The sequence below is a fragment of the Entamoeba invadens genome (assembly GCF_000330505.1).
Source record: "Entamoeba invadens IP1 unplaced genomic scaffold scaff_1105074725335, whole genome shotgun sequence".
NCBI classification, from domain to species: Eukaryota; Evosea; order Mastigamoebida; family Endamoebidae; genus Entamoeba; species Entamoeba invadens.
The window spans coordinates 147,883-165,083 of NW_004440243.1; the positions used below are offsets into that span (position 1 = coordinate 147,883).

Below are 17,201 nucleotides of genomic sequence, written 5' to 3' on the forward strand. Positions count from 1 at the left end.
AAATGGGCGTACTCGTTTATTGGGCGTACTCGTTATATAAATAGTAATAATGATTATTTTACACAAATTATTTAACATTAATATATTACATTATTTAACTTTTATTTTAATTTATCGAATATACAATCTAATATTAATAATATCCTTTGATTCAAACAAACACGTTACATTTATTTGACACACTTGTTGTATTCTTAATTAATAATTGTCATATTTTACAAATAAATTTAAATTTTGTTAAAGTATAAAAAAACAAATTTATTTTTTTTCAATATTTGAATGAAAATATGAGTTTTAAATAATAATAATTAACACATTAAAAATCAATTTAAGGACATCAAAATAATTATTGACATATTTATAATAATGAATTTATTATATTTAAAAAAATATTAAAGAATTTGGAGTTTAAAAAGACGATGGACTATAAGAGTATTATATGAACAACCACAACCGAATAGTAAATAGCTTATTTTTATATTTTAATATAAATTGTATCAATAGTATGGGTTAAAAAATATGTAATATATTTATACCAACAAAAAAACAATATGAGTTAGAGTTTTATAATTAGTTAAATAATTTGTTATTATTTATCTAATTATGTGATTAAAATTAGTTTAATTTATAATCACAAATAAACTTTTATGTTGTATGTATTGTTTTATTATATTTCAACTATCAATCATTTTGACACTTTAATGTTTATTATGATAAAAATTAAGCAAAAAAAATCCAAACGTGTTAATTTTTATATATTTTTAATTTTACATATTTATTAATTATCGAAAATATTTATTTAATATTTATAATTATTTAAACTAATAATACTTAAACTAAATTAGATAACTCCCTTAAAAATAATCAACGGGCGTACTCGATATTTGATGAAAAACCACTCGAAATCAACTTTTTTAAATTTGTTAACGTTCATATTTACATGTTTTTAGAACATTTAAGAAACAATATTCGATCAACAACCCATTTAAATCGAGATCTAGATAATCAACAAAAATAAGAAATGAATATGGTACCTATGTTTTTTTTACAAATTAACGTACTGTACGTCTCGGTACAACCGATCACAACTTTATGTGCCTTGAATGTTTTTGTTACAAACACTTTTCCAAGGATGAAAAAAGCAAAAGGAAAAACCCATCAATAACCAATGTTTACATTTGTTCGGCAAATACAAGAAGTTGTTTGGCAAAAGTGGTTTTCTTTGAAAATGGAGAATTCAAAAAGACTGGAAAACACACATGTTCTTTTGATCACAACAAGTTGTTTGCAGATAGAAACAATCATGCTATATGTGTCAGAACAGTTGAGAAACATTTAATATTAAAAGCAAAAACAATTCTTATACTTGTTTTAAATGACAAAAAATTCATTCGTGACGAAAAAGGAAGAATACAAAAATACTTGAGTTTCATTAAGAGAATGCAAAAATGTGTATTGGACATGTTGCCTTTATCTTTTGATTCCTTTGTTTTACCGAATCATCTTTCGGTGACAATGAGAGGTATTTCAATAGAAGAAACAAGTAACTCGTTTCTCTTTTTTAATTCAAAAATAACACAACCAGACGAAGAGCGCGTTCTGATTTTTTCTTCATTTTTTTCAACAACGTATCGCCAAATTGAGTTACACGTTTTTTGGTGATGGCACTTACAAAATAGCATCTTCAATAATAAAATGTTTATACATAATTCATGCATTAATAAATGGAAATTGTTTCGCAATAGCATTTTTATTGATGCCCAACGAAAAAAAGCAACTTTTGAAAGAGCATTTGAAGCGATCAAAACGTTTATTATTAATGGACCTAATGGTGAGTCCAAAGATGGGTTGACATTTATATCTGATTGTCAACCAGCTGCATTTGTCCCTGCCAAAAATGTTTTTGGATGTGATATCCACATTTGTTTTTTCCATATAAATCAAGCTGTATGGAAAAGAATGTCACAAGAGGGGTTGTCTTCACAGTACAATAATGACCCTCTTTTACATCTCTGGGCAAGAAGATTAATGACACTTCCGTTTGTACCAAGTGATAAATTGAAATCTTGTTTTGAATGGTGTTTTGAAAATCTCGCTTTTGATGAAAAGTATGGCCTTAAAGGAGATATCGCCGACAAATTTAGAAGAGTGATTGATTATTATAAAAGTCAGTGGATTTCTTCTCCCGAACAAATTGCTCGCATTTCTCAGTTTGATTTGAATGACAGAACCAATAATAATTGTGAAAGTTACCACAGTGGATTAAGTAATATATATGACCGTGTTCATCCTAATATTTATATCTTGACACACATTCTTCGTGAAGTTGAAAACGTTGTATTTGAAAACTACGCTTTATTTCTTAATGGTGTCAATTCAAAGAATGTGCCAAAATCAATAACAGAGTTTAAAAGAAAAATAACTGAAATTAATGATAAGATGAAAGCTGGATTGTTTTTAACGGATTTATCTTATCTTGACGCAATTTCAATAAGCTACATGTCTGATTATTTTTCTTGCAAAGAATCAAGAAAAAGTTCGAGTGCTAACTCAATTGAAATGAGCAAAGTGTTTTTATCTCAAATTATTTCAATATCAGAAGAACAACAGTTGGGTTTAGAGGAAACAATAGAAACAGAATTTACGTCAAGTATAACTGATAGAACAAGAGAAGAATTGTCAAGAATATCATGTAAAATTTCACAATCAAGTTGTCCAGACTTAGAGGTCGACATTCAGCAAGAAATCTTATTTACATCAATTGTATCCGATCCAAATAACAGTAATTCTCATGAAAAAATAGATAAACCAATACGTCGTCTAAAACGAAAAAAGAAAACAGTTATACAACAAATTGCAAAAGAAAAACATAAAAGAAAAACAAAAGATATTTAATCGATTATTTATATGTGATATTTTAATAATACTATAATTTCATTTTTAATTGATATATAAATAAACAAAAATATACTTTTATTTTAATGTTTTTCTTCAAATGTATAAAAATGTGTGCAATACAGTGAAACAATTTATAGATGGTCAACAACAATTTTTAAATGTAGTAAAAACAATCAAAAGACAATAGAAAGGCACGTTTTTAAAATGTATTTATTTTTGTATGCATATAATAAATGTATATAATATTATTATATTAATTTAACAGGCAAACAAATAAAAGAATCAAATATTTGTTTTAAACAACTTAAATAAGAAATAATACAACAAGTGTGTCAAATACATGTAACGTGTTTGTTTGAATCAAAGGATGTTATTAATATTAAATTGTATATTCGATAAATTAAAATAAAAGTTAAATAATGTAATATATTAATGTTAAATAATTTGTGTAAAATAATCATTATTACTATTTATATAACGAGTACGCCCAATAAACGAGTACGCCCAATTAACTCAGATCTTTTGTACAACACTTAATAATTATAATGCAATTTTGTAATATAATTTTGAAATGTAACAACAAAAATTAAACATTAGAATTTGTTTAAAACGCCAAAACAACAACTTTTCTGTTTTCAAGAAGTTTTAAAATATGATTTAAAGCGTTGTTTGTTAATTATAACATTATTTGTTTTTATATTTTTGACTTATCGGTGATTTATGAAGATGTTACCCAATCAAAATAAAATATAATTAAAACATTTTGTTGTCACTTACTTCATATAAAGATCACAGAAAACTAAATGTAGTATCATTTTTCTATTTCTAAAACTGATTACTCGTTGCGGATAAATAATTTATTAATAATCAGTTGTTACTGTATTTACACAGTCACTACCTATTATTTGTTTTGCATACTCGGTGAAAAACATAAATTACTAACATCCTAACAATGTAAGTAATTACAATTGATGTTTTGTATATAGAAAAATATACAAACATGGGATTTTTTTATGTTAAATAAGTTCCATGTAAGAAAATGATGTTTATTCTTGTTGTTTTTTGTTTGATATTATCATTGTGAATCGATTTATTTTTTTTTAAACTTCGAATTAAAAAAACATATGTATTACCATAAGTTAATTGCGTGAATCAAATTAATTGTTAAAGTTTTTTTAAAAAGAAAAATTTAATTTGTATACAGTAAGACCTCGATTATTTCCAAAGATCTGATTGGTTGTTTGAAGTTTTTTGGAAAAATGCGAGGTAATCTTAAGTTAGTTAATTTAAATTATTAGCTGATATAACAATTTACTAAAAAATTCAAAATCTTCAATTTGGAAAGTGTCAAGGTTTTTAAAATAAAAAAAATGGAAATAACCGAGGTCTTACTGTATCACAACAGCCGCCTCAACACATAAATTTAAAAACATTTTCCTATAATTCAAATAATGTTATAAATCACCATCTACAGGTTAAAGTCAACTTAGAAAAAGTTCAATTGATTTTTTTAAATAAGCTAAGAATCAAATTTGTTGTAAATAAGAATTTTAATAGACAATGAGATTGGTTGAAATTTAATTTAAAAGTAATATTTGGAGAATTATAATTTAAAAATAAATTCATTTTAAAAAATTTCAATTTAAACAAATTGTTTATTTATTATCTTTAGTGTAGTGATTACTTTATTATGTCAATTGATTAATTAACCAAAATTTTAATATTCAAATATTAAAACTTTTCAACAACAAAATATATTTTATGTTTGTTAATTTACACTTAATCAACTTAAATTTGATGTAAAAATATCTCAAGTCGTTGGATTTATTAATAGAGATATAATCCCGACATTTGTTTTGTTGTTCCTGTTGTTTTTTAAATGTTATTTTTATTTAATAAAAAAGTTATTATTTGTTATACTGTTTTTATAAAGAACAAATGCTTTAAAACAAATGAAAAATAGTTAAAAAATTAATTCAAATAGTTGTTTTGTTTGTTAAGAATAAATGATATTTTTAATAAGGATTTTATAGAATATTTTCAATATTTCTAATTCTATAAATACTAGTTAAAATTTTATAAAAAATTAAAAACAACAAAACATCATTTCAATGTTAATATAAAAAAGGCTTTTGTAAATCGATAAATATAACAGTAAACACATTAACCTTAGGAGTATGAAACTGATTTAAATAAATCGTTATTTTTTTCATAAAAAAAAACAAAAATTAATTAAACATTTTGTTATTACTTTAAAATAAAAACAAAGTAATTGTAACACTTTAAGCAAAGAGTAACATGGTGAAGACTACAAGTTGGGTCTTTGCAAAAATAACAACCAATTGAACTTCTCGCGATAGAGCCTCTAGACCCATCAACGGAACCACAACAACAACAATTCTTTTGGGTAGCAAATTTGACTTCTAATGGATCGTGTTTGGTTGATCCAACTCTTCTACCTCGTTGTTTATAAACAACATCTCCATCTTCAGTTGCCATTTGATTCACGGTTCTCTTTTTGTATTTTTCCATTTTCACGTAAGGTGTTTCAGAAACAAGCACTTTACGAGGAACAAAGCAACAAATTGGTATTTGAAATGTTTCTGTTGCACCAGTTTGAGTAAACAGTACAGGAAAGTCACTTCTGGTAATAACTTCGAGCTCAAGAAGGTTACCCAAATTTTTTCTTTTTGACTTATTTACTCTATCCAATGCATAAGGTTTATACATTTGTTTGGCCAAACGCAACAAAAAGGATTCTCTTGTCGAGTTTCCCGATATTTTGAAAGCGTTATATGCACAAATATCCAAACAATTGAAAAATAAAGCCAATGGCCATCTTCTTGTACCTCTTTTGCAACTGAAGTGTCTCACCATTTTATCCACCATATCAACACCCCCATTCCCTTGTTGTATGCATTTTGAATCCCAAAAATACATTTTATTTTATCAAAAAACATCAATTCTTTTTTGAAGTCATCATTGTAACTGCCTTTTTCTTTTTGTCAAAATAGTTCAAAATAAAAAGGGGGTGTGTTGGTGGTTCGTCTGTTGCTGCTTGTTTTACCAATATTAAACAAATAAAACTTTTGTAAGGTTTGATTTCTCGACAAATTGATGGCACAAAAGTCCTGTTTTTACGGCAAGTTCCAACCATGTCAATATTTCTTTGTTTTAATCTGACAGCAAGATCCACTGTTGTAAATAAATTATCAATACACAACGTTGTTTGATTACCTACCAAAAAATCTGGTAATATCAAAGTATCAATCATTTTTATCACCAAATTTTCAATGTAATTTTCTTCATTATCAGCAACACTTCCTAAATATAGTTCCGAATTACACACCAAACCAGAAATGTTGTCAACCATTGTCCATACTTCATTCCGTATTTTCCCGGTTTTGTTGGTATAAATTGGGTAAATTTACAATGACCAAAATATTTTACCAGTTGTTCATCTATGCAAAATGAACTTTGTAATGAGTTATTTTTGGTATAAGATCTCATATTTGAAATATAAATCTCAAAGAATGTACTCACCAAAAAATAGTGCTTGTTATCAAATACACAAGACTCTTCATCTAAAAGACCACTTTCCTCGTTGACATTTTCATCTTCATCCTCCAAAACCAAATTTTCGTCTTCTTTTTCAATTTCTTCACTCGAAGAGTCACTTTCTGAGTTTTGTGTTGCTTTTACAATATCAACCCATTGTTGAGTGTTTGTTATCAACTTTTCATTCAATACTTCATCTTGCAGTTCTAATATATGTGTAATCTCCATAACTTTTCTTCTCATTCTTCTTTTCCACTTTTTTGTATACACTTTATCAACTTCCATTGCTTTTTTCTTTCTTTCTTTTTTTATTCTTTCCCCTGCAAACTTATCAAACCTCAAAGAATTCATGATCTGCAAGAATCTTGTTTTTGACATTATCGCTCTGTAAAATTTGTTTCCATCAATTCGGTTGTAAAGAAAATTGAGACTCTTTTTTGAATCGTGGACAACCCCCATATATAACAAAAACCCAATGAATGAATTTAATTCGATTACATTTAGGTCTTTCCATCTCTCTTCGTATAAAACCTTCCCAGCCAAATTAGTTGATTCAATAATAATATCTTTCATTTCGTCACTAAAAAACACTTTAAAGTAATCAGTAAAGTCTCGATCTTGCTGAATGGTCTGGAATTGTACTGGGTTAACTTCTGGTACATTATCAATTTTCACATTCATTTTCATTCCAAAAATATAAGGGTTCTTGTTTCCCTTTCACAGTTTTTGTAGACAAAAACATTTATATTTTCGAGTTTTGTAATAACAATTTTTTTATTTATCAATTTACAAAAATAAAGTTATATTCTAAAAAAACTAAAAAATAAAACAATCCACTGACCAAACGAAGATGTTTTATATAGTGTTACTGAATAAGTTGCTCTTTTGACAACCAGTGGAAGGCAACAGACAACGTGTTGTTGTTTAATGATACTACCATTGACATTTGAGATAGACACAGCTGGCAGTGTGATGACCACAGAGTCGAAAAACTCAAAAATATTAGCAAAGAAGTCACAAGTGGTTTTAATAAATGCGGAAAAACAGCCTGGTGTCTTGGTCCAAGTGATTGAATGAGATGTGTTTTGACTGCAACTTGCCAGGGAAGTTTGAGTTAAGTTGGATACATATTTTAAAAAGGTTATTAGCAATTGATGTTTTCCTCTTTTTCTTTGAATTTGGGCAATGATTTAATTAAATCGGTTTCATACTCCACAGGTGAAAAATAATTTTCACAAAAAACAAAAAAAAACAAAAAATAAAAAAAAATAAAAAAATAAACATCCTAAGGTTAATAATAGTTTAACATACTTTAATTAATTTAATTTAAAAATCAACATCGTGTTTTATTTTAAATAAACAATTTTATTGTATTTTTAATCAAAAATTTGACTGTTATTTAAACAGTTAAATAAAAATTAATAATTATAAAAACTATACATTATAACATGGTTTGTAAATTTGAAAAAAAATGCAAGTACGATTATAAGTAAATGTTGTTTGGAGTTAGTTTTTGAATATAAAACACAGACAATTTGTGTGCACTGAATGCATAATAAACCCTTAAAATATCAAAAAAGGCATAAAAGATCGAATGTGTTTGTATTTCATCGTTGTATTAATAAATTATCGTATTTTTTATCGTAAAGAAACACATAGATTAAAAAATAACGAACAATTTTATATTTAAGCACAAATTTCATATTCAATCACAATGAAATGCAAGGTTGTTTTTTCTCCTTTATTTTACAACATATAATATTATACCATATAACAATGTATAATCAAACAGATGCCGGCTTGGATTCAAGTCGGCAAAAGACCCCCGAGTCCGTGTCCCCCAATCCCCGAATCCTCCAGTCCCCCAGTTCCGAGTCCGAATGTAGCAAACAGTATGTTGTCAAGATATCCCAATGTCTGGTTGATGGTCTCACAGTAGTCAGAATAATGCAAGAAGTTGGAAAAGCGTCAAATCTCGGGTTAAATTACAATGAATCAAAGTACTACTTCTTGGAGATCAACAAGTAAATTGCCAAACTTGCCGCACTGACATTGAGAAAACAACCAAAAGGGAATTAAACCAGAGTGAAACGAATTTCACTCATTCCCACGTACATATCAGGAGTATTCTTTGTACATAACGATAGCATGAAGTGTCTGAGGAAGAAGTTAAGTTGAAAACAACGGTGTGTTTGGGGAAAGATGTCTTCTGAGACTCTGTTCAAAAAGTTGCCAAGCAGTTTGGTAGGAATTAAAATACGTTGCTTTTCTCTTGTATGACAGACAAGTTTGGCGAATTTGTGAAAGAGAAGGTGGAAATGAGACTGGAGTTAATTTTATGTTATGTTGCTGCCAACTTACAGATGTGTGAACCCAAGATACAATTTGAAAATAAAATAGAACTTATTTTGGTGTCACTCCCACTCGAAAACAAAAACTTGAAAACGCGATTTGATTATGATTAAAGGAAGACTTGAGACAGCAAAGAACTTACTGGAGGCGTATATTTATTATGTCGTTCAGAGTGTCATTGGGATTATTCTTCAATTGGATACAAGCTTTGGGAATCAAAATTGTTGAAAATAAAGCAACACTCAATATAACAACTGACCCCGGATTTAAAGATGCCTTAAATTTGGGTCTAAAGTTGATGAAGTCATTGTGTTTGTACCCATTTTGGAAATATTGTGTGTAATATTAGCTTCTTGATCTCTGTTGGAGATTTCTTTGTTGGATTGATGAGGCGTATTAAATCAACCTTTAAAGCTGTAAAACTTTCGAAAGATCGTTTAATGAACACAGAGAAGCTGTTATGCTGTAATTTATGTCTTTTGTTTTTTTATTTTGTTGGTATTTCAAACATTCTTCTTTTCAATTATAAAATATATTTAATAATTTTACATTCTTACTAATTACTAATTGTTATACTTGAAAGCATCACCAAACTCAACAGAAGTGATTTTATTGGGTGTGTGAACGTGAATGAACTGACTTTACCAAAATCACTAAAAGAAATCGAAAAAACACTTTCAATTATATGTATGATATCCTCTACTTTTCTGGAGACCCAATATTCGTGAAGTATATAAACAAACAGTTGTTGTTTTGAGTAAACATACCAGATTTTGTAACAGTCATACTTAAAAAATGTTTTAAAGGGTGTGTTCGTCTCCAGGATGTGAAGATCCCAAATACACTTTTAAGCATTGAATCAAAAGCATTTGCAAGATGTATACGACTCAAACCAATCACCATTCCTCAAAGTGTGAAATCAATCGCAACCGATGCATTTGAAGGTTGCAAACCAAAAGCATTTAATGGACTAAATCAGATGCAATTTGAATTAATGTTAGATGAACTTAACATTGACAGTTCAGTTACACAAATGATGTTAAAAGACTATTCAAATTACAAGAACATCTAATGTCTCGAGATACCAATAACAACACAAGAAATAGAGTCCGAAATATTTCAGACATTCAAACACTTAAAATTTTTCAAATGCGCACCAATGTGGTTTCAGTTCTTGACAAATAAAAAGATAAAAGTTGCAATAATTCCAAATGGAATAGAAGAATTATTCAAAAGAAAACTGTTTGGAATTGACTCATTAACGTTTTTGTCGATACCAGACAGCGTCGATGTTATCCAGCCTGGGGCTTTAGCATGTTGCGCACAACTGAGAAATGTGAAGTGTGGTTTAAAATATTTCATAATTTTGATTAAAAAAATATAAAAATGCAGATACTTTACAATGAAGTTAAATAGTTGTATCATTTTAATTTTGGACTAGTCAATTTAAAAAAAATTGGTCATACCAGAAACCACTAAAATAATGGACAAAACGATATTCGTGGACTTCAAAAAGCTTGTGAACCTCAATAGAAAAAAATGCTAAATATTTGTTGAATAACAAAGTGCGTATCAAAGAATGTACATAAACTATTTACAAAAAAAAGACTTTGAAGGGTGGACAAACATCAAACGTCTTGAAATTCCAATTTCAGTTAAAACTATTGAACCAAACACTTTTTAACAATTATCTGTAACTCAACCATAGAAATGTGAAATTAAGTGGTTTAATCCACTGCCAACAAACAAAGTTGAAACTCTTTTTATCATTGGTAACATCACTCAACTTTGTGGAAACTTATTTGAACAATTTTACAATCTGTGGATACTCTTTTTACCAGACAGCGTCGTTGGCATTGACCCAACTGTGTTGGACTGTTGCGGGTTTCTTATAATAATACGATGAAATTTCCTTGCATGCCCCAATATGTCTCAAAAGACTAAGAAACGAAAAAAACCCCAAACATTGAGAATACATCCAACCCAATTACAACTTCGAACAAGTAAAATTACTTAAATTTTAACTTCAAGACACCCGAATTTGAAGTTGGCAACGATAACTTGAATTGTATTTCTCTGAATATCTCAGAACAAATTTCAGATGGATTTATAACGGACAAGGAAAATAAATATGGTTTAGGAAATAAGATGTTTTATTTGGTGTGACGGTCCCAATTGGTTTAGATATCTTTGCGAATTTATACTCTCGAATATTTAAAACCCAGGAAAGTTCCAGGACATCGTTTTGGAGATGGTCCAAACGGCTTGGGGCGTCTTTTTCAGTCGACTTGAGAAGTCCATTAAGAAGTGTTCAGACATGGCTTTTTGTCAATCAGAGTACAACAGCTTTTATCATGAACTGAATGTATGGCTCATTATTTAGAGTACAGATCTTGTGAAAGCCCATACCTATATATTCGGCGAGTCAGTTAAAAGAATCGATTGGGGTGAAAATGCAATCATTGGAGGTATCACAATCGCATCAATTGGAATTTCTGTCTTCTTTCCACCGGCGCCGCCTTAAGTTATTGTAAGAACTGGTGTAATGCTCGAAGGAGGGTTGGAAGTGTATCAACAACTAAAAATGGAGATGACATCAATTGGACTGCAGTACTTATTAAATCTAATGCTGGTGCTATAAAAGGGGCAATTGCAACAAGTGGACTTGGCACAGTATACCCAGGACTTGCGATTGGAGGTACAAAAGCTCTCGAGAATTTATTATAGGCAGCGACTACAGGAGGATTCCTAGACATTGGTTCTAATAGACATTGGTACTAACCCTGAGTGAAAATAATTTGAAACACTTTAGAAAAAAACTTCTTCCCAAAAGTGATTTTTTAAAATAGAACAACAATTTTATTTTAATTCATTATTAAATTTAATAACTTTTTCAGAATAAATTTTTTTAAAATTAAAAAAACTTAATATTTACATACAAAATTATTCGTTGCGTCATTTTAAAAACAGAATTGAACCAAGAAAAAATCAAGTTGTGCATCTACTTTTATCGGTTGATAGAAAATGTTATGCTTTTAACAGAAAAGCAAAAGATGGTTGTGTTGTATATAAATGCAGTGGAGATGGTTGTAAAGTTTTTGTTTTAATAACAGATAACAACACTTTTAAAATTGAAGGTTCTCATACTTGTTTTATAAATCACGAAGAGTTGTATCGTGCAAGATGTCTCAGACAAATTATTAACAATGAGCTTGATTTAAATGTTACTCAAAACATAAGACAACTGATCAACAAAATAGTTTTGCTACCCGATTGTGACAAAGCATCTGAAAAAGATATTGAAGCATGTGTTAAATATGCAAGTCGTTTACAAGATAAAATTTTGGGAACTAATAAACGATACTATCTTTATTGGCCCACGCCCTATTCTCCCATTTTATAGAAAACGTCCGTTATCATAAAAATAGAATAAATAAATTAAATTGAGTGGAATTATAAAAAACCGACTTTAAAAGCTATCATTTAATCGGCAAATATAGGGAATATTCATACAATAAAAACTCCCCACATTGATTTCATAGAAAATATTACAATAAAACATTTTTTATAATAATAACTTGATATACTTGTATTTTAATATTTGGTATTCTCCACACAAAATAATCGTTTTTTCGTGGTTTTCTGAATCCATCTTTTTCAAAATAAATAATATTGATTTAAATAACCCAAAAATATTTGTTTTCAATCAATTATTAATCAAAGTAATATTATTTTTATTTATTATATTATAAACCCTTTCAATTTATGAATAAATGGAAATAAACATACTCTTTGTTTTTAAATTAATTGATATATTATATGTTTTTTACATAAAGAAAAGAAAATACTAAACTATTTCTTACTATTTATTAATATTTTTTGACATTAAAACATGTATTTATTTTAAAAATCAATTTAACCCTTTATGTTAATCTCTGACTTAAAACAACAAACATGGTTGAGCGTCACCAAGTGTTTATTGTTGAATCTAAACGCAGAAACCCATTTCCACATTATGGAGGGTATTTATTTTATCCAAATTACAAATCAAGAATAAGATTGTCTTGTAAACAGTGTGGCTGTTCGATTAAACTCATACAGGATGCCAATAATCCCGAACACTTTTATTATGAAGGATCTCGACCAAATCATTTGAACGGTCACATGAACGACAGTTCATTTATAACACCGTTAGAGGACATAAAGAGGATAAAAGATGCGGCAACAAATCCAGCTACAAATATTAACAAACAAAAGAGATTGTTAAGTCTGCAAATATTTCCCCAACATCTCGAATAAGTTTAAGTTGTAAATTGGCAAGAAATATGAGAAGTAAAGTATATAACACGTACGATATACAATCTTTTGAACAAACTGATTTAGGAAAGGAGATTCTACTCTACACAACTGAGAGTAAAAGCATTATGATTTTTTGTTCACAAGGAATGCTTGAAAAAGCTACTTTTGCAGACAAAATGTGTGTTGATGGCACATTCAGTCGCTGTCCTAAGACACATTATCAACTCGTAACATTCCACATTGTTTGCTCTTCCAATTTTTCGTTTCCATTTTTATTTGTTTTGCTCGACAAAAGATTATTCTGCATATTCATAAGTGTTAAAGATTGTTGATGACATCTCATACGAAAGGTATAAAATGAAAGTTTTTGATAGAGATACTCTAATTATTTATTCTGATTTCGAAGTTGGATTTATTAAGTCACTCAAAGAACTGTCTTGTTCAATGAAGGGGTGCTTTTTCCATTTTTGTTAAGCTATTTGGAGAAACGTCCAAAAGCTTGGTTATGGTGAAGAGTATAATAAAAATGGACAATTTGCAAAAAAGTCAGGAGATTGATGGTTTTGGGGTTTTTGAAAGCTGAAAATATTCCGAATCACTTTCATGAATTAAAGGAGGAAACAATAGGAGATAAATCATCTGAAAGAATTTATAAATACTTCGAAGAAACTTGGATGAACACAAATATGATCAACGTTTGGTGTCATCATAACTCAATGATGAGGACAAATAATATATGCGAATCTTTCCATAGTATGTTAACAAGAAAAGTTCCCGTAATAAAACCAGAATTTGGACGGTTTGTTGACTTTTTAGTTGATGTTATGAAAGAGAGTGAAGCAAAAATAATTGCAGAAACACACAGCTCAAAATCAAATAATGATAGACGTGATAAACTGACCAAAGAAATTCAAATCAACGTAGAAAGATTTTATGAAGATGCAGTTTTGGTAGGGTCAGTCTCGAGTTTGTTGGACACAATCTTTTGGATGTTACATAAAAAACTTCTATTAAATCAACTTTTATTGAAGAAGACACTGTGATTAACATGGAAGAAACTCGTGATTTCTGTGAACAGCTTTCTTCGTATGATCAAGTTGAAAGCTTCCAAACTGATGCATTTTCTTCCAACTCTGTAGATCATTCAGTGTCAATACCAAATTCTTCAAGTTGCTTAGAGATTAACAAAACATTGAGAAAAAGACCTCACAAGTTGGATGTTGTCTGCTAACTATAAGACAGAAAAAATGAGAAGTTCAAAGAGTTACAAGTTTCTAAGACCCATTGAAAAGTAAGTCACCAATTTGAAGTCGTTTTTTTTCATATTTTTATATCAATATAAACACTTGATTTAAACCATAAAACTTTGTTATTTAAAAAAAATAATAATGACAATTAAACCTGATTTATACTACAGTTAGTAATAAAGACGTTTTAATTTTTTCATGGCATTCTTTATGAAATGATTATGTTTGATTAATTGATTGAAAACAAATATTTTTGGGTTATTTAAATCAATATTATTTATTTTGAAAAAGATGGATTCAGAAAACCACGAAAAAACGATTATTTTGTGTGGAGAATACCAAATATTAAAATACAAGTATATCAAGTTATTATTATAAAAAATGTTTTATTGTAATATTTTCTATGAAATCAATGTGGGGAGTTTTTATTGTATGAATATTCCCTATATTTGCCGATTAAATGATAGCTTTTAAAGTCGGTTTTTTATAATTCCACTCAATTTAATTTATTTATTCTATTTTTATGATAACGGACGTTTTCTATAAAATGGGAGAATAGGGCGTGGGCCAATGTGGTTTCGACCCAATTTACATCTCACCCTCAGAACACGATTTTGACAGATGAAAATGCTGTTTTGGAAGTGCCCCGACTTGCACGACGTGTTGTTGTATTCAAACCCATTCGCAGCAACGATTAATACGTTTTTTGTTATCATAAAATTATCTAAAACAACTTGGTTGTCAGATACCATCTCAATCTCAATAAATTCGGTGAGTGACAAATCTTATTTTTGGTTTCCAATCACAATCACATTTTCTTCGTTCTCTGTGCTTTATATATTTAAACTCTGTTTTATTGTATCTACTTCGACTTTCATTCGGTAAAAAGTGTCAATTGGTGTGATGTATGTATCAGTGAGTGGGCAATAACTTTCGATGTAATATGGATATTGTGTGTCTTCAGTGTGGTTTACATGACAATATATCTTATCTGAATCACCATACCGTAATAGATGACCTTCAACAAGTACTTTGAATGAGGTTGTGTATGATGACATGTCAAGAGTGTTGTTTGTGTACAAAAAGTCGAATTCACCATCATGTTGAAAAGCAGCAAACACAGTTATTGTAACTGTGTTCGATACAAAAAAAAGAGTGGAAGATCTTTAATTGTTCTATCTGTGGAGACTTTGAACGTTCTTGTCAAAGTTAAAATGAGATTTTCTGTTTGAATTGTACTTTTATTATCAGCATCAAATTCTCTTGTCAATTCAAATGATTTTGATACAAAATTAATTCGTTGTGTCGAACTCGATATTTGAAAAGAATCTCGAGATAATTTAAAGCTGAAAGTATCAAGCAACTCAACATATGAACTTTCATTGATGGAAAATTGACTGCCAACTGTCTTGGAAAACAAATTTAAACAAGTAAGTCTTGATTTTCCAGAAAGTATATTTGTAGGTTGGCTATTTATCAAAGTGATATTATTTTCTACTGAAAAGCGGGCATTTTCAAAAATATTGAATATTGACTTATCAATAATGACATTTTCAACCGAACTCAGCATGGAATGTTCAGAAAGAATTATTGTTGATGGTGTTACTCCAAATTGATTAGTATTTATAATTGAATTACCATTCGCATTACACTTACTTTCAAAGTCCAATTTAAACAATTCAGGAAACATTTAAAATGCAATTTGATTCGAGTATGATTTGTCCTCCTACAAGTTCCAAGTTCTTTTCTGTTGTTAAAGTCGAGCCAGTTGTCATTTGAAACTTACTATTTGTTATTGTTAATGACTCTACATATTCACAAGTATTATTTTTAGTTAAGACATAATCAGATTCTTCCATATTTTGGTGGACATGTTGATAACGCCAATATAATCAACACATATACAAATAACAACTTTATCATATATACTTGTATTTTAGAGATACTCTTAAATTTCTTAAATAAACGAGTTAGATGCTTTAGTTGTCATTTTTTACTACAATTCCTTAAATTTTATAATACAGTCAGTCTTAAATTGTATCTGGTCTCTAACGTGATCTAGTATTTTTTGGACCTATAAAATTGGTATATTTTGGGAAGCCCTCTTAATAATTTGTCCCAATTGTTTCAAGTTTTTTCATATTTTATCTAATGTCCGATGTTGGCATAAAATTAAAGCTATTTTTTTTGTTTACACCAGATAATGTTTGAGGATTGACTTTTATTAAATGATCCACTCAACCATAATTCATCATATTCAAAACCACAATTAAACTTGATATAAATATATTATAAAATATAATTATAAATTCATTAATTTAACAAACAATATTTTGTTATTTAATGAATAAAATGTTTATTATACAATAAAACTTTGATTGTATGTATATTTATATAAAATGGATAAAATACTTTTTACTACTTATCAACCTCTTTCCATCTTTACAATTTTTTAACAATAAAATTGTTATAACAAATAAATACAAATTACCACTTCGAATTGATTAGTTTACACGTGCATATTCAGCTTTCATGGTAAACAATTTCATAGATTTTAATATAATATTATTTAAATCTTTAAAGTTAAATGGAAGCGGTTATAAAGAAAGCAGAGTTTTTTTACTTTTTGCAATAACAAATTGTATATATTTTGTTGTTATTTAAACATAATTCCTTATTGTTTAAAATAATTTAATACGAGATTTTCAGTCCATTAATTACTGAATTATTAGGTTAATCAAACTTTCATAAAGTACAACAAGACATGGTTAAAAAATATAAAACTATTGTTACTAAAAAGTTATATGAATAACAAAATAAACATAAAACGACAAAACCACTTTTGGG

General features: G+C 28.4%; 1 protein-coding gene across 1 annotated transcript; it reads left to right on the top strand.

Moving 5' to 3' along the window:
- Positions 1 to 8,968: 8,968 nt before the first annotated feature.
- Positions 8,969 to 10,192, top strand: EIN_532390 (hypothetical protein; the record flags this gene model as incomplete). Its single annotated transcript, XM_004255452.1, has 5 exons — positions 8,969 to 9,119; positions 9,178 to 9,289; positions 9,413 to 9,495; positions 9,579 to 9,752; positions 9,909 to 10,192. 5 exons carry the CDS (start codon positions 8,969 to 8,971, stop codon positions 10,190 to 10,192), a joined length of 804 nt encoding a protein of 267 aa, XP_004255500.1.
- Between the last annotated feature and the right edge of the window lie 7,009 nt (positions 10,193 to 17,201).